The sequence below is a fragment of the Oncorhynchus masou genome, chromosome 20 (assembly GCF_036934945.1).
Source record: "Oncorhynchus masou masou isolate Uvic2021 chromosome 20, UVic_Omas_1.1, whole genome shotgun sequence".
NCBI classification, from domain to species: domain Eukaryota; kingdom Metazoa; phylum Chordata; class Actinopteri; order Salmoniformes; family Salmonidae; genus Oncorhynchus; species Oncorhynchus masou.
The window spans coordinates 4,242,044-4,260,621 of record NC_088231.1 but is presented as its reverse complement, the minus strand read 5'-3'; the positions used below and the strand labels follow the sequence as shown (position 1 = coordinate 4,260,621).

Genomic DNA, 18,578 nt, shown 5'->3' with positions numbered 1-18,578 from the left:
CTCTAGTCATAAATAATAATAAAATGCATGCACTAAAAAGTAATTGCAAGCCGTGCGGCGCAGCCGCTCCCTGCGTACGTACTCGTGCACATAGACCTTGCCGCGCTCATGCGGACTTGCGTAATTTGCGCGCAGCCTTCCTCAAGAGACACTTGGGAGAATTGTACCTTTCACGGACTAAAGATACATGTTCCGTTTTCAGGTGAGCAGTGTTTATATTACGTCTGGCAATTTCTGTAGACATTTTAGCTAGCGTTCCCTCAAGAGGAGTTGAAATGTGGCCAATATATCATTTTTCTGGGGGATTTGGGGTTTTGTTTATCGACTCCGTTGATAAAATTCCTCCGTGCGGCCTACCAAGCACCAGGCTTTCCCTGGCATATTGTCCCCCGCCCATCACGGGCCTGCTGTGTGTCCAGTGAACTGAGTATGGTCATGGCTCTCGGGCTCAACACTATGTGGCTTTGATTCTTTTTTTCTAACGTAAAAGTCCAACACTGAAGAATAGTGCATTTATTTTTTTAGGAAATGTGCCAAGTTTGATACTGTCGACTTGGGTACCGTGTGATGTAACAAGCTAACGTTAGCTAGTTTGCGCAGCCTTTCCTGCTAACGTTAGCTACCTAGCTTTTCTGGATCTTGGCTGGGAAACATTGTCTTGATAGTGGATGAGATGGCTAGATAGATGGCTCATGTTTGACTGTGCGGCCACTTCTTTGTAATGTCAACTATTACTTGTATTTCCAAGTAAGTCGATTGGTAAAGGAGACATATCACTCTGCATGTGATGCTGAACTGTTCTTTTCCACATCTTCTAAACTAGCATTTTCTTAGCTTTAGCGTCTAACTTTTTAACAGTAACGTTACATCTTGGGCTACCACCTTCTAAACTAGTGGCACCAATCAATCTTGTTGTGGATCTAACTAACGTTAGCTGGCAAAATTGACCTCTCATCCACGTGGGTTCTCGAAATAGTATTTCTACGGGGTTCTAATAATTCGCTGTCAAATTGAGGGTCATCTGTAATATTCTGCGGATAAGGTCAGTCTGCTTGAGGAGCTTGCTAAGAAATCTGAAAAACGGACCAGAATATTACTATCTGGAATCCTATTTCTGACATTTGTGTAAAAAAAAATATTTTTTTGTGACGAAAAACAATATTCTAGACTTGTTTCTTAAATCTTTCCATTTCTTGATGACCTCACCCTTCAGCAACAGTCAATATCCCATTTATCTACATCTCTTTTTGCTTCTCAGATTCTGTCATCTGTCCATATCTCTCTCATACCTAATTTCTCCCCCTATCTCTCTCGCCTGCCTTCCTTTCTCTCATTCCTAACTCCTTGCTTCCTTTCATCTCTCTCTCCCTCCAGTCCCTTGATGAAGATTGTACCCTGGAGAAGGAGGAGGGGCTGGTAGAAGAAGAAGATGAGATTGACCAGTTTAACGATGACACCTTCGGAGATGGAGCCATCGGTGAGTCACAATTGCCCGTCAACCGACTAAAACACCTAAGACTATAATAACCGTGGGCCGTTGGATGACTCCTTTAGCCTTTTGAGGGAAATGCTCTCTGTCTAATCGCAAATACACCTAGCACACAATAGAGTTTTGGAAACATTTGGAGAGTCACTTACATACTTTTTCTAATACAAAAGTTTAGCAAAGTTGCACACCAGCTGTGTTTTGAATAACACCTGGTTCTGACCAGAAATGTGGAATGGTCTAATGGAAATGCGAGCACAAGGTGAGAGGATGTGTGGTAGCTCAGTGAGAGGCTGTTTTACTGGGGGGGGAGCAGTTCCTGACCCTCTGCCTCCAGCTGCGGCTAGCCTAAGCAGATTCTGCTGTTCCTCTGCTAATAGGTTACACCAGGGGTCGGCAAGCTTTTCCATTTGGGATTTCAATTTATCTTACCATTTCTACCGATCCGAGTGCCAGTTATGATTTGTATAATATTTAATTTATGATAGTCTTCATATCGCTGTCATTATCATGTGGTTAATCAAAATTCTAAAAGTAACTTCCATTGCTAACTATGTAAAAAAAAAAAGCCTAGGTGAATCCAACAAATAAAATCATTGCAGCCAGCAGGTAGAAAATATCCTGATCAAAAGTAAATCTCCTATAATTCACATTGGTTACACAATGCCTGTCTCCAACAAACTTGAAACAATGTATTAACTTGGGTTGACCTGAAGCTGGCACTAGCAAACTTGTAACATTGAATAAAATATTCTGGACTCTCAAGAGTTTCCTGCTCTGAACATACACAGGGAATAAGAAGTAATTGGGTAGGCTTATTTTATGACGTTTCCACCAGATCAGAGCAGTCAATTGCTTTCCCCCTTTCATGTTGAGTGGTTATCGAAAGGGAGAGAGAGCTGGCAAGATTTTTCAAATGGGCTACGTTGGAGAACTATTGTCATTCTCAATGGATGTAAAAACAGACTTTGTTTACTTGCTGTTTGAGGTTCCACAGTGGTGGTGAGTTAAGACATTCGGGAATGCTATCGGATCCCCAAATGGGCCCATTTTATAGGCCTACATTTAGGCACAGACCAGGGAGCCTAGGCCTACTTCAATGTATAATCAGGTACGTGTCCTTACTCAACATTGACAGGAGCGCTACAAACAAACCACCAATCAATAGAACAACTTGTTCCTCACAAGTGTTGCCGAGGTTGTGTGGTCCGCAAACAACGTGACCGCTCCAACAGTGAGAATGGTAAAAGACTGTAATAATAATATATTGAATGCATTAACAGAAATGACCAAAACCAAACATAAACATTGTAGTTTAGAATGATGGTTATTAACGGTAAATGTACTACTGGTGTGCCATCTCCGCGACCTCCGCAATGAATTAGTCCACTGAGACAGGCGTGAATCCGACGGGTGTCTCATGCTATACATTTTTGTTGTTGAGATTTTAGACTGCTCAACCAAAAACATCTTGGTCGACCAACAGCCTGTTGACCAAACAATCGATCAGTTGAGTAAATGGCGTGAGCCCTACTGTTTTGAGACTGTCAGAATGCAAAGCATATGGTTAGCTTAGCTATGTATGTATGTCTGTCGGTCGTTTGGTGGCATGAAAGACTGGGCCAACCACAAACTCTTCTCGTTCTGAATGACAAAGGCACAGAAGACGTTATCATTTACTGAAGCTCCGCCGCAACGTGTTTTATTCTGCAGCAGAAGCAAACTCCTTTGTCTTCGACTCTTTCGCCCGCGTGTGTGTGATTGGCTGGGGAAGTAGGCCATATGAATATTATTTTGCACACTGATATCTCTTCATTGTCTATACAGAAACGAATCTGAGCTGCATGCGATTGATCAAGTCAGAATATTGCGCAGAGTGTGTGGTGTGTGTGTATATACACTGCTCAAAAAAATAAAGGGAACACTAAAATAACACCCTTTTTTTCTTTACATAGTTGAATGTGCTGACAACAAAATCACACAAATTATCAATGGAAATTAAAATTATCAACCCATGGAGGTCTGGATTTGGAGTCACACTCAAAATTAAAGTGGAAAACCACACTACAGGCTGATCCAACTTTGATGTAATGTCCTTAAAACAAGTCAAAATGAGGCTCAGTAGTGTGTGTGGCCTCCACGTGCCTGTATGACCTCCCTACAGCGCCTGGGCATGCTCCCGATGAGGTGGTGGATGGTCTCCTGAGGGATCCCCTCCCAGACCTGACCTAAAGCATCCGCCAACTCCTGGACAGTCTGTAGTGCAACGTGGCGTTGGTGGATGGAGCGAGACATGTCCCAGATGTGCTCAATTGGGTTCGGGTCTGGGGAACGGGCGGGCCAGTCCATAGCATCAATGCCTTCCTCTTGCAGGAACTGCTGACACACTCCAGCTAGTGTGTAGAACAGCTGGTTGGGGAACTGGTTTAAACCTGACTATGGGCATACTATAGCTAGGCTTCTATCTAGTTTCTACGGTGTTGACAGAATAAATCCTACTGGGTTAGACAGTTTACTTGAACTATCTAATCTGTAAACATACTAATAACAAATAACCCAAGGCTACATGACAAACACATTTCAATAACAAAAAATAACTCAAACCTTTTAAATACCATTTTATTTCAATTTGCTCTAGAATCAAATGATCAATATAATAAAACTACAATATTATTTCCTTGAAACGTAGACTCTAACCGCATAAGTCTATACGTTGAATAGTAAGGCGCTGTGCAGATAGAAAATGAATCAGTTTTGACTATATTAGATATTCTGGACAGCGGCTTACTCAGGCCAAACCGCTCGAGGGCCTTGAACATGCTGTTTGTCAGCAACGTACTGAATATCCCTCTATAGATTGGAGGAGTATTATTAGGCTACTAGTGATCGGAACCAATATGGAAAGTCTTATCAATTGGCTGATAAGAAGCCCATGGAAACCTTGAGGTGCCATCAGCGGGACAACGTTCTGACGGTGTGCTTAACGGTTGCTGGCTGTTTTCATATGTTTCTGTGCGTCGCCTAGTCCACTGTGTGCAATCGTGTAGGCTATTGCGCCACACCCAACGGTATTTTCCTTTCCATTATTCAGGATATTTAGAATGACAACGACTAAGTTGTCCTGTGGTCTTATGAACAAAATGATCTGGTTACGAAATGTCAAGACAGTTTTTGTCCTAGATTTATTGTTGTTAGAACCAATGTTTCTCTCCTCCTGTCAGTCAGTCTTTATTACCTGGATGACACCTGTAATAATGGAATGACTTATTACGTCCTACAGATGATGACTGGCAGGAGGAGCACAAGCGGCTCGCAGAGCTCGAAGAACGAAAGAACGACGGACTCGGAGGTTTAGGTCTAGGGGGACTAGGGATGGGGGGAATGGGAGGTGGAGACTCCTCAACTGTTCAACTCCCTCCTCCTGCCAGTCGCGTCCCCCACCCGTCATCCCTCCCGCCACCACATCACTCCCTCTCTTCGATGCCCCCTCCGGGCCTGGAGGAGAGGGGGGGAGGCGACCTAGCCGAGTCCCTAGCCATGTTGATTCTCGGGGCGGACCCGGCCATCGCCAGCGTGGGTGGTCCAGCCGGGCCTGGTGACAGGTCCACTGGTCTCCCTCCTCCCCCTTCCATGCCCCAGCAGCACCACCACCCCTCCCAGCTCCCTTCCCACCACCAGCTGGCCCCGTCGGGGCTGCCCCCGGGCCCACTGCATCCCTCCCTGCTGAGCTACCAGCAGCATCAGCACCTCCTACGCCGAGGGGGTGCCCCCATGCAACAGGTGAATATCAAGGTCTTGACTAGGTGAATAAGGTGAACTGGTTACCACATCATTTTGAAATGTCTGGGGGGCCCCAAGGAGAGGTTTGAGAACCACTGATCTAGTATTCTGTAGCTCTATATGCTGCAGAACTACGTTTATAGGGTTTGGAGAAGGAACGATCAGCTGGTTCAATGAGGGACGGATATTATGCATCGCCAGTGGATTGGCGCCTTCTGACACTTTCTCTTCCTCTGCCTCTCTCTTTTAGATGAACTCACACAATATCTGGGAGAACAACATGGGATTTGGGCCTGTTAGTGTCACCCCTGGACTAATCACTCAAATGGAGGTAAGACACCTGCCTGTTTTTGTAACAGGGATGTACTTCCTGAATTTGTCAAATAAGAACACTGCTTTTCGGTTGCAAACGGTTTAGCTACGTTGTGCCTTGCTGAATATGGCCCTGTACTGTTCATGAAAAACAATATAACTGGCACATTTGCACTCTGAATGACTTAACAGGTCTAGTTTAAAGCAATTTTATTGATTGTTGAATTCTCTTCTTTCCAGGACAGCCCACTTATGTCCATTATCAAAGAGGTGGGGCTGCCCAATCGGCCTCCGCCAGTTATGAGTGAGGATGGGCGGGACTTTTCGGAAAGGGCCCCCCCGCCTCGCTCGTCCTCTCCCGTGATTGGAAGCCCACCAGTGAGGGCTGTGCCTATCGGGACTCCGCCCAAGCAGCCGATGAGTCATGCTATGAATCATCAGCAGCAGGTCAGTGAGAGAATTTTGCCCTTTCTCCCTCTTTTTAGTAATCATTCTGGACTGTTATCTCCTCTCTCTGTATGTAGAATACTCCCACTTATATTTAAAATAGTTATTTGCCCTTCTCAATGTAGTTTTGTATAATATGGCATTATTCTGCAGAAGTAACTGCTGTTGCTGGATCGAATCCCTGAGCTGACAAGGTAAAAATGTAATTCTGCCCCTGAGCAAGGCAGTTAACCCATTGTTTCCCGGGCGCCGAAGACGTGGATGTCAATTATGGCAACCCCCGCACCTCTCTGATTGAGGGGTTGGGTGAAATGCGCAAGACACATTTCAGTTGAATGTATTCAGTTGTACAACTGACTAGGTATCTCCCTTTCATAATTATTAGACCAGTGGTCTCAAACTTCCAGTTCACGGGCCACATCTGGCCCCCGAGTCACACTATGGAGGCCCACGGGCATGAAGTTGGAGACCACTATTATACTATTAGTGCTTGCTGTTATCATCCTGTTTCTGCCTCTACTCTCATCCTATCTGTTGCAAAGTCAGAGATAACCCTTTCTCTGTGTACAGTTATAGGCTAATTAGTTGTATGTGTGTGTTGTGTGTGTTGCAGATCCACCACCCCACCACCGTTCATGTGCGAGCCCCGGTCCACCACCAACACCGCTACCCCCCTTCCTTCCCTGAGCGCATCTCCCCCAATACCCTCTTAAACATGGCTGTGAGTCCCCCTACCTCCCTCTCTCCTTTGACTAGCTCTCTGGCCCTCCTTGCTTTATTAGGTGGGGCATGTGACATTGAGGAGTGTAAAGTTGTTGTTTTTTTGGTTGTTTGAACTGTTGTGGTGTTTTTGATCAATTGTTGAATGAGTGTTGACTTTTCATGGTCAAGTACTTCCATGAGGGTGGATATATAAATATATACAAAATAATAATTATTCCATAGCAGCTACCTTGGTTTTGGCTCAATAGCTTGGCTCAAGGATGGACTCTCTAGCTCACTGCAGGTGCAGGTTCCAGGTCAGTGTTGGTTCTGAGTTGGATTCTCTCTCTGTCTGTGTTAGAACTCTCCTCTTTGTCGTCCTCCATTCCCGGCCGGCGTGGGTCCCGTTCTGTCCCAGATCCAACGTGCCCAGATGCTCAACTCTCAGGTGAGACTCAACCAGTGGTGACCCGTCATTCAGGTCAGGTGGGGTTTAGCGTGTTGTTTTGGCATTAATGTGTCACATATCAGTTTGCAAACAATGTAAAAAAAAATATATATCATTGAGTTAATAAAGCTGCATACATACATTCAATTTTTTCCTTTCTTGAGTAAGGCAACTCCAAAATACAGGTGTTTCTGCCGAACTTGGTGCTTTCTGTTGTGGTGGGGCAGCCAGGGGAAAATATGGAGAGTAGGGGTTGGTAATGTTCTCTCGTTGCACCGTGATTGGCTCAGTGTTCTGTCACTCATGGGGACACTATGTCACTGCAAACTCTATGGGGAGAACTTGTAAATTCAATCCCCTTGGGTGCTGCCATAGGTACATTAGAAGTGCCCATCCAAGAAGGCTCAAGGTCATTGACCACAGATAAAATGACATCAAATCACTTTATATCTACCTTTTGATTGGACTGATCATGTCAACGTCATACTTTGGCCAGGTCGCAATTGTAAATGAGAACTTGTTCTCAACTTGCCTACCTGGTTAAATAAAGGTGAAATAAATACTTTTAAAATATTAGCTATCAAGTTAGCAGTCATCATGAATGAAGTCGACAACCTACTGGCATCCTTTTCAATCCTTGTCATATGAAGAGTAAATATAGATAAAATGTATCGATGCTCATTGGCCACTGGACATAAAGATTACAAAACAAGCCTGCTATTCAACCACTAGCCTGCTATTCAGTGGAGTGGATGTGTGGTCCAAGTCTGGATTTAAGGGTCTGTTTTCCAAGCTTCAGAGGAAAACATTCCACATTGGCCATGCTGTCAATTCAACATGACTTCTGCCGCTTTCAAAACAACTGGAAACTCGGAACTGGAAATCTCAGGCTTCAGTGAGTTCAAGACAACTGGGAGCTCGGGGGAAAAACGAGTTCCCACTGGGCAAATACATTTTGAGCGGTCATCCAACTCGGAATTCCAAGTCGGGATCTCGCGCCTCTTTCTAGAGCTCGGCCTGAAGATCACTAACGTCATGATTCAACCTGTTTTTTCCCCGAGTTCCCAGTTGTCTTGATAGCACCATGAATCCAGAGAATGCCAGACTTTGATGACAAAATTTGCCCACCAAGGACCACCGTGCCACCTTCCTGTTCAAGTGAAAATGGCAAGGTGAGTCAAATGTATTGTATGTTGCTGCATAAATGATGTAATATGCCAGGAAGATATGCATGCCGTAGCTAAGAAACTAATACTAAGTATATGTTGTGTAGTAAGCTGTTAGTAGCCTATGTGCCTCACCCTAATTATTTGGTCCATTTTCCCCTCATAATTTAGCCTACTGTTCTGACTTGGTGGTGCGCATGTAGCCTATAGCCTGATTTTGAGAAATGTCATCGTCGAATATTGTAAGAGCTTTCATTGTCAGCTTATATGCCCCCTTTATTTCTCCTACGGTTCTGACTTGGTGTACAGGGAGAACACTGTAAGAACGGCCCATGTTCTGAATTCTGTCGCAGTACATTTCAGAAGTGCAGAACAAATAGTTATATTGACTACGTCCGTCTTCGCTCCCTCATTAATTTCTTAATCGAAATGACTAATTTCCTCTTATTCGCTCGTTGCCCCTTTATGCCATTTTTTTGTACATCTCAATTGTCAGTAGAAACCACATTTGTTTAATAAGGAAGTCAACCAAATCAGCTAATGAGGCTGAAGGAACAGTTTCGCTGCCAGACATGGCTCTGCTGATAGCCAGGTATAACAGTGGTAAGGTGTTGGGACAGCTTTATTTAGGCCCTAACAATTTGTGGGTACTGTTTCTCACTGTTATAGTCCAATGAATGTATTGTGTTGTGGCTTTGCTGGTATGCATCTAAAAAAAAATGTTTGGGGAATTTGCCCCACCAAGATATACATGCTATGAGATGATTTGATTTAAACTCCCCAGTGGACTAAACACTCACCTGTGTTCTCATCTGTACACCTGAATGCACTCCCCTTGAGCCGTCTCAGGATTTAGGCCACCCAGGGTGTATTCATTCATAAGTGCATACCGTAGCAAAAATTGTTGCAACGGTAATTTGGCCCCACCCTATTTCAGACCTTTTGCTTCTGTTTGGTGCGTAGGGAATACACCCCATTCACACTCCCTATGAGCAAAAATGATTCACATGTACAACATATCTATGTTCTTATATTCATACTGTTATGTAAAATGGGTGTTTGCATAAACACGTGTGAGGGAACATTTTGTCTGAAGAGAGAGCCTTGAATTGAAATCTCCTCTCAATCCATCTTGGTTGGTGCAGGTGACTGTGACCACCTCAGACCAATTGGCAGTACGCCCAGAACATTGCTCTGGGAACCAAAAGGGGTATCTCAGTTTCACGGTCCCCGTTAAGAGAAGAAGCCTTGTCAGTCACATGCAGGAACCAACGTTAATAATGAATCATGTAAATCATGTTTGTATATAAAGACTGAAATGGAACGCCCTTTTCAGAGTTTTCATCAAGCTTGGATTGAGTTTGAACTTCTCCGGACGTGTTAATAAAGATTGATTCATTTACGTTAAGTTTGAGTCCATAGTGGTGAATTTCCACAACACACATTCAATGCCAGCCTCCCTTCCTTTCTGCTATTTTTTTCATTCCTTCTCTCTCTTTCTCCCCCTCTTTAGGTTGCTGGCTTCCCCAGGGGATGTCAGGGCCCCCCGTTGCTGCCTGGCGGCGGAGGCTTCAGGCCCTTCTTCGGCCAGCCCCCTCCCCACAGGATGGGTCCCCACCACAACCACGTACCCTGTCCCATCATCCGGCACAACACCACGCACCTGCACCCCCAGCACAGACGCATGCTCACCCAGAGGATGCAGAGTAGAGGGTATGTAGACTGAAGTGTGTGTGTGTGAATAATTTGAGTTGTCCCAGCATCCGCATCTCCTCCATATCCATCCACAGTGCTGTTGCCATAAATTGCTTCACAAATTTCCTTGAATTGCTAATGCATTATGTTCAACTAACCTGCAGCTGTGGAGCCTCTTTCTCACTTTGCCTCCTCTATCATCTCTCTCCCCAGTGAGCGTGGCGGGCGTGTGGGGGACTGGCGGAGCAGAGACCCCTACAGTAACTTGATGACCCAGAGGGAGAAGGAGTGGGTGGCCAAGATCCAGATGATGCAGCTGCAGAGCACTGATCCCTACCTGGATGACTACTACTACCAGGTCAGTACAGCCAAGTCAATGGAAAAAGTCAAGGTCCTGTTCATTAGGCACCAAACGGAACAAAATGGACTGAAACTGGGATCGAGTACTTGGTCCCATAAGAAACACCTGTTTTTGTTTTCTGGTGCGAAATCTTTTAACTTTTTTACATTTTTTATTCTGTGTGCCCTAAAGAACATGAGCGAGTGTTTTATTCACTAGGCACCAATGGAAGAAAATGGGTTGAAACTGGGACTACCTAGACTTGGTCCAATTAACGCTTGTTGTCATTTTGTTGCAAGCCGTTTTTCTACGGTGTTCCCTAATGAACCCGGCCCAGGTCAGTGTAGGGGCGTGAGGTTCTGAACAAGACAGATAGAAATGTTAGTTATAAACCAGACACAACCTCTTGCAGAGATGCATGTCGGCTCTACACAATCTGTTTCTATCAGATTGTTCCGTCACCTTCTGTCCTACTGACCAACCTAGAATGGGATTAAATAAACATATAATTTATGTAGCTGACACCCGTCCTTACATGGACAGAAAAGCATGTTGGTTCTACACATTGTATTTCTATCTGATCGCTACCAGCCTAGATGGACCGATAAGGAGGGAGAATGTCATAAACGAGATCAGGCTGTATGCCAGGGAAACCACTGTTCCAATCCTGTCATTCAGATCCTTTATTAGTTCCACTTGGCTGTCTACCCCAATCCCTGTTCACCTGCTTCTGGAGACCGATAGGTCTCGCTGGCCTTTGTTGTCAGAGTTCCACCTTTTTTAATTGAGTGTTAATAAATAGTTATGATAAGATTTTTTTATTGGATTTCTATGATAAGGAAACTTTTTTTCAGTAGTTGTCCCTGTCCATGGCTGATTAAATGCACAAATGTATAAATAAATGGATGCCAATTTTGTGTTGGCCGGCAGAATTACTTTGAGAAGATGGAGAAGAGGCAGGAGAGAGACCGAGACGGTGTGAGGAAGGAGCACACCACCAAACTCATCACCCCCCAGGTGGCCAAGCTGGAACACACCTACAGACCAGGTAATTCATTAATCATTATTAGAAAACTCAGAGGATACATGATCAATAGTATCAAATAGTATATATTTGTTTCAGTTAAATAGTGTTTGACACACTACCTGGTGTACCAAATGGGCAGGGTTAGCACTTTCGGGACTATTGCATTGGTTCCTTTGCACCAGGCAAGCTCAATCTAGTATTAGAAAGATAACCAATACTATTTGAACCAAGGTCTGATTTGAGAATGCATTTGTAACATACGTGTGTATCGTCCCCCACACAGTGCAGTTTGCAGGCTCACTGGGTAAGCTGACTGTGTCCAGCGTCAACAACCCCAGGAAGATGATCGACACAGTGGTGACCAGTCGCACTGATGACGAGGTACTTACTACACACACCACAATCTCTCCAAACTCCTGTGCCTCATGAGTTCTGCCATTCTATCTCCTGCTGTTTTGTCTCTGACGTATGTTCCCTGTTCCTTATCACGCTTTGTTCTTATTATATCGTTTTTCTCTCGCTACTCCAGATGATACTGTCAGTTGTTCCTACATTGATATGGAGTCAGGACAACATTTAGTTATTTTGGATACTGTAGGTGAGTGGTTCCCAATCACTTTTGGGTACTGTACCTCTAAAAAAAACTTGCTTGAAGTACCCCCTCATGCGCCCGCCGTGATTCCAAGATTAGGTGTAAAATGGACTAAATTATGTTGAATATAAATATTAGTCTGTCATTGTAACTGCGAATTAAGTATTACTATAATACTAATGTATTCTTACATTTTTTCCAGAGAAATTATACAAAAACAAAGATAACCTTTTATACACATACTCCCAATACAATACATCTCCAATCAATGGGAAAGTTTACGTTGTCTCTCACTCATAATCTTTGTCAGTCTTGGGGGCCGTGTGACAACGGCAGTGATTGGGCTTTTCTCCAAGTCGAGTCTGTTGTATGTGTTCTTGATTAGGGTCATGGATGAAAATATCACAAAATATCACTTCATATAATCCTGCAGAGCCAAAGGGCAGCAGTTCATTCTGTGTACATTTCCTTCACATCACACCAGAGTACCTCATCTTCAGGCCACGGTCTGAGGACACACACAGAAGATTTTCCTGCAGTCTGGTAGGACTGTTGTTGGTGCTGTCAGTCATGAAAGGATTACTCACCCAGTCAAGTTTAGCAGACTTGTTTTCAATGTCGGGGAAGTAGGATTTGAACTTACTTAGTTTGGATAAATGTGAGTTTACTATTTGCACCATAGGAGCTCTGTCAACATCAACTGTATTAAAAAAAAAAAAAGTAGATGAACACATCAGCAAGGCGGGGTACCCGGTCTGTGTCCTCCAACACAGCCACAAGGGCGAGTGCTCAGACAGAAGATCACTTTGGCCCGCAGCTCAAGAAGCCTCTGTAGCGTTTTCCCACTGGATAGCCAACGGACGTCGGTCTGATTCAGTAAGCTGCTGGTACTCAGTCCCACTGTCACCGCGGAGCCTTCCAAATAGTCGGTGATTCATGGGACTGGACTGGATAAAGTCCATCACTTTCACTGCCTTTTTTGATAGTGAATCATAGCGATTCCATTCAACGTCCGGCTTGACTTTATGCGGGCAATTCATCTTTTTACTCTCCCAGTCATTGATCCTGCGACATCCGTGCACACATGTTCACAGGGTTTCTGAGAGAAAGCTGTCAATAACGTGAAACTCATCCTGTAGTTCTCCCCGTTAGCTTCTCACCGGACCGAAGGTGCTCATTAATTTCCGAAATGTCTCTCTCACAAACGCAAATCAACTGGGCTTCCCAACTGGCATCTGTCCGTTCGTCTAAACTGCAGCTCAAATGAACAGGAATTTAACTCTCGCGCCACTTGATCAACAATATCAATGCCCATGTCACCGATTCTACAGTGCCATTGTCAAATAACACGATCTTCAGTGTGTCAGCTGCTGTCTTATCGATCATAGTTTCAATGAGGATAACAGCAGCAGACAAAACTAACTAACTCGGCTATTGCGGATGTCTTTTTTTTGACTTGGCTACAAGTAGCGACATAGCATATGAAGCCTTTCCAATGCTTTGGTTGATTTCTTTCATTTTTCTCAACTTACCTTTAAATTCTGACCGCTTTTGAAAACGGAAAACTGGTCTTACCCACACAGGAAAGAGGCTTGGTGCTGATGTGCTGTAGTAAATGGGCTGGTTTCATGCTATTATTTGAGAGCACGTCGCCGCAGAGGATACAGGAGGTGACACCGAAGAGGACATACTGTTCATGAAATTTACACTTCTTTGACTTGTGAACTTTCTTTTTTCCACGGGTTCACTTGAGCTGACGCTAGTGCTGCTACTGCTGCTTGGAACAGTGCGTTCTAGCCATTGAGCCATAGCTAGTTTCTGCTCAAAGCTAGCTGTTAACTAAAATGGTGAGCCACTAGCGTGAAGCAGAGGGTCAACAGGCGGACCGAGCAATGCGCACCGAAGTTTAAAAAGTAGGCCTATAAATATAAAATAAACTAGAGATACCACACCAGTGACCTCAGTAAATGTTTTCCTGTCTATTAATATTGAAATAACTTGAACATAAATTTTATATATATATTCCTCTTTTTTTTGTGCACATTTGTCACATGTTCCCCCAGTTGGGAAACACTGCAGAAGTACATTATTCTTCACCTCTAACTGCTCCCTCTATCCCACGCAGGAGAAGAGAGAGAAACAGGTGTGGAATAAGAGGCGGCAGATCCTCTACACTGTGGAGAAGGTAAAGACGAGGAAGGGGAGAATGACTTGTTGTCTCTACAGCTCTGTGGTTGTATTAATGATATGTTACCTTGGTTTGAACTTCCTCTGCCTGTTTTGAACCATCTGCAGTGCTCTCACTCTTAACATGTATTATATCTGTAGACACTCAATTATTTCTTTGTAACCATCTTGTGTTAGTAACTGCTGTTTTTTTCTCTCTTTCAAATGTGTAACCAGTTACTACTACCTATATTCTCTATGAAGCGCTGCACTACTATTCATGTTACCACGTATCCCCCTAAAACACTCGAGATTCGCACTCTGGGGACCCTAACGCGATCTCCCTCCCCCTCTCTCTATTCCTCCATCAGATGTACAGTCTGCTGCTGGAGGTGCAGGACTTTGAGAAGCGCTTCATGCAGACGCCAGAGGAGCAGAGAGAGGCCCTGCTGGAGCAGCACAAAACCCACACGCTGCAGCTCTACGCCTCCCTCAAGGAGAAGGAGTGGGACGACAGGTGAGACTGAGGGATGGGGTATGTGGGTGGGGGGGGGCAAGAGCCACACTCTACAGCTCCCTCAAGGGGAAGGAGTGGGAAGACGAGGTGAGCAAGGTCCAACATTAACTTCTTGATGCACCCATCCCGTTAACGGGATCATTTTCGTCAACATCCTCTGAATTGCAGAGCGCCAAATTCAAATTAAATTACAAGTGCAATATAGCAAAACAGAGCGTAGCTTGTTGTTAATCCACTTGGCGTGTCAGATTTCAAAAAAGCTTTTAGGCGAAAGCATACCAAGCGTTTATGTAAGGACATCACTCTCAGCAGACGAAACATTAAACCGCTAGCAGCCAAGTTGATTGGTCACGAAAGTCAGAAAAGAAATAAATTAAATTGCTTACCTTTGATGATCTTCAGATGTTTGCACTCACGAGACTCCCCGTTACACAATAAATGTTCCTTTTGTTCCATAAATGTTATTTTATATTCAAAATACCTCCATTTGGTTGGCGCGTTATGTTCGGAAATCCACAGGCTCGAGCGGTCACGACCACACAGAGGAAAATTCCAAATGTCCGTAAAGTTTGAAGAAACATGTTAAACGTTTTTTATAATCAATCCTCAAGTTGGACTTGGGGTGGTTAAAATGCATTAAGGTCATGCAGGGCCTATAGGTTGGCATGCTTTATATATATAAGAAAAGCAGTGTCATATAATTGTAAGTCATTACATTGGATTAGTTGCAATAATTTTGTTCCTAAAATATGTCATTTTGAGAAGGTTATTGTTTTGCATTTCAAAATAGGATGTTTCCCCTTCTAAGACTAATGCGTTCCAGAAAATAGATGTCTATCTGGCTCCAGGAGGCTAGTCAAAACGAATGCTAGGTGGGGGTTTTTAGCTTTCTTTTTGAAGTCTATCATCAGCAGCCAGCAGTAGGTTCACTATTGAAGGTTTACTTTTGTAATTCACTTCCCTTAAAATAAATAAGCACAGCGAGTGGATTGACGAGCACTTCTTTTTGCTCTGGACAGCCCGCGTGTGCTTTGTGAAGGCATCAACTCCTATTCCGCTTGAGCAGTTGTTGATGCTTCAGATGCTCAGGTAGTCTAAAGGCCAGTTTTATTGCTTCAATCAGCACAACAGTTTTCAGCTGAGCTAACATAATTGCAAAAGGGTTTTCTAATGATCAATTAGCCTTTTAAAAGGATAAACTTGGATTAGCTAACACAACGTGCCATTGGAACACAGGAGTGATGGTTGCTGATAATGGGCCTCTGTACGCCTATGTAGATATTCCATTCAAAATCAGCCATTTCCAGCTACAATAGTAATTACAACATTAACAATGTCTGCACTGTATTTCCGATCAACTTAATGTTATTTTAACGTACAAAAAATTTTGCTTTGCTTTTTCAAGAACAAGGACATTTCTAAATGACCCCAAACCTTTGAATGGTAGTGTACACGATCGCCTAGGGCGAAGGGGCTAGGGAATTATTCGGAGGAGAGGAGGGGGTGACAATATGACCCCCCCATACCCTGCATCTCTACCGCTCCATCAGCGAACCAGCAGTCACTAATGTTCACTGTTAAGTTTCAGTCAACTTTTTTCCTCCTGGCACTATTTGGCGGAAACCCCTAATTGTCCCGAAAGGCTTTGCTTCCCCCATCATTAATATTCACCACAGACTCACTCTCCTTCTCCTCCTCCAACTGCCCCATCCCGCAGAGTGAGTGACGAGCAGTGTCTGTTGATCATGTCGGTGCGTAAGGGAAAGCGCCTCATCTCCAGGCTCATCCCATTCCTGCCTCCGCTGCAGGCTGCCACCGTTGTCATGGGGATTGCCCGGAACCTGCACGCCCTGGCCAAGAAAGACAAACAGGACCAGGTATAGATGGAGGCACACATACACACACACAGTTGGTTAGCGTCGGATCTTTATTGCAAAAAATTATTGTTCTCAATGAGATGCTCAAGCCCACACAGAGACAGACTCACCTACGTAGATGTATATAATGCTCATAAGTGGTCTATAATTGCACCTCCCATCTCCCCCAGGCACTGTGCTGGTTGGTGGAGCCCGTTGCTGTGGTGATCTCTTCCCTATCTAGCGCTGCCCTCACAGACTTGCTGCAGGAGCTGCAAGGCAGCGAGGGTCAACTGTCCAAAGTGTTGCAAAATAAGGTACCTGCACTGACCCACTATACAATCTGCCTGCTGTTAGAATGATGCAAAATAGTGCACCTTTCTCTGTCTAGCAGTGATGATGGTTAAGGTTCAATGATGATAAATAAGCCCATGATGACATGAAGTCAGTGCACTCACTTTCTGTCCCCATCTCTCCTTTTCTACCATCTCTCTTTCTTTTTCTCCCTCTCCCTCCTCCCAGTTTGGTGTGACGCTGCTTTACCTGATCCTGAGTGAAGGAGAGCGAATGCAAAGCTCCGACCTTAACTGTCAACTCATGGATGACAATCGATGGTGAGCACAGCCCTCCTTTTACTAATTCATAAACCTGTGTGTGTTTTTTGATTGGCAAAATTTAAAATGGTTGTTAGATTTTACATTTATCAATATTAGCTAGAATTGTTCCATAAAAAGAAGGTACCGGTAATAGCTAACGATGCATGGTCAATGTCTCCACCTAGTGACAGGGTTCGGAAACACACAGCAACTAAAAACCTATAACATATTTGTTTTAATGTTCAAAACACTAAGGTTTGTTTATTGTGGTTGCAGTGTACTAACTCTCTCCACCTTGTCTGTGTCCTTTTGCTTCTTTCCCTCCCTCCCATCTCTCTCACAGGACGGAGTTGGTGTTCTCTGTGACCAGGGAGCTGCTCAATGTGCCCCCCTCGTCCCTGTCCCCTCCTCTCTTCACCCCTCCCAACCTGCTCTCTCTCTTCTCGCGCTACGTAGACCGACAGAGGCTGGAGCTGCTGCAGGAGAAGTTACAGTGAGTACAGTCTCACGTGTCCTTTGCCCACTTTCAATTATCCCTGAAGTGTGCTGTTCCTCCCTCCCCATTCAATGTTTTGGAAAGCATGGGGGGGGGGGGGGGGTTAAACAAGTTCACATGCACAATGCCTTGACGCTTTTTGAGTACACTGTGTTAAGGTGTTGATTGTTGTGAGTTTGCGTCCCAGTTGGAGGTGGAATTTCTGTCACACACTTCAGGAAGAATGAGGGCGGTAGATAGCCTAGCGGATAAGAGCGTCTCCGAAATGACTAAAATGTAGAATGGGAGGAATTGGATTTAGGACACCACTTTCTTTGACGACCTGATATTTACTTACTCTATCTGTTCACTATTTTCACACAATAAAACTTCCTCCCTTTCTCAGGATCTCCGCATTGTCCAGGTAGAAGTGACTCCAGACATCAAGAAAACCCCAGTTGAAGCGTGTGCGTGCACTATCGTATGTGTGTGCAGAAGAGAGTAGGATGTCTACTAGGGTTGATGATTTTAATCCAGCAGAATCTGTCAGTGTTTTCTTTGTCCATTGGGTGTGTATGGGGATGCGCGTGTGAGTGAGCGAGAGAAATGAACTGAACTGAGAGAAAATTAAATCAGCTTTTTTTTTTTAAATCTTGTTAACGTTGATGCCTGTGATAAAACATCAAATTAAAAGTATTTCTATTGTACTCCACTGTTTTGTGTGGGTTTGTTTCACTCATTTCATTTGTGAAAGTGGAGCTACCAACACCAGGGTCGTGGGTTCGATTCCCACATAGGCCACATGAAAATGTATGCACTCCACTATAAATAGATTTGAATAGAAGGGTGTGCTTTATTGCATATATTGTGTTAGAATCATTCATCATTCAATAACCGTGCCTGTCACTTACACATGCATCGATGAGGCTGTGTTGCAGGATTCCCCAAAAAATAGCAATACTGTTCCATCAGA

At 44.2% G+C, this 18,578-nt stretch overlaps 1 protein-coding gene across 1 annotated transcript; it reads left to right on the top strand.

Moving 5' to 3' along the window:
• The first annotated feature begins 92 nt into the window (after positions 1–92).
• Positions 93–18,312, top strand: LOC135506712 (protein PAT1 homolog 1-like). Its single transcript, XM_064926051.1, has 18 exons — positions 93–202; positions 1,375–1,477; positions 4,767–5,266; positions 5,517–5,597; positions 5,819–6,025; positions 6,639–6,746; positions 7,089–7,175; positions 9,855–10,054; positions 10,250–10,394; positions 11,307–11,424; positions 11,687–11,784; positions 14,121–14,180; positions 14,533–14,678; positions 16,396–16,555; positions 16,726–16,851; positions 17,057–17,148; positions 17,474–17,623; positions 18,012–18,312. Exons 1-18 carry the CDS (start codon positions 188–190, stop codon positions 18,031–18,033), a joined length of 2,418 nt encoding a protein of 805 aa, XP_064782123.1. The 5' UTR covers positions 93–187; the 3' UTR covers positions 18,034–18,312.
• Positions 18,313–18,578: the final 266 nt, after the last annotated feature.

Bases quoted from the DNA above. Each gene is read 5' to 3' on its own strand.
- LOC135506712 (XM_064926051.1), top strand. The intron at 5,267-5,516 runs GTGAATATCAAG...TCTCTCTTTTAG, and splicing joins GGGGTGCCCCCATGCAACAG to ATGAACTCACACAATATCTG. The intron at 10,395-11,306 runs GTCAGTACAGCC...GTTGGCCGGCAG, and splicing joins TGGATGACTACTACTACCAG to AATTACTTTGAGAAGATGGA.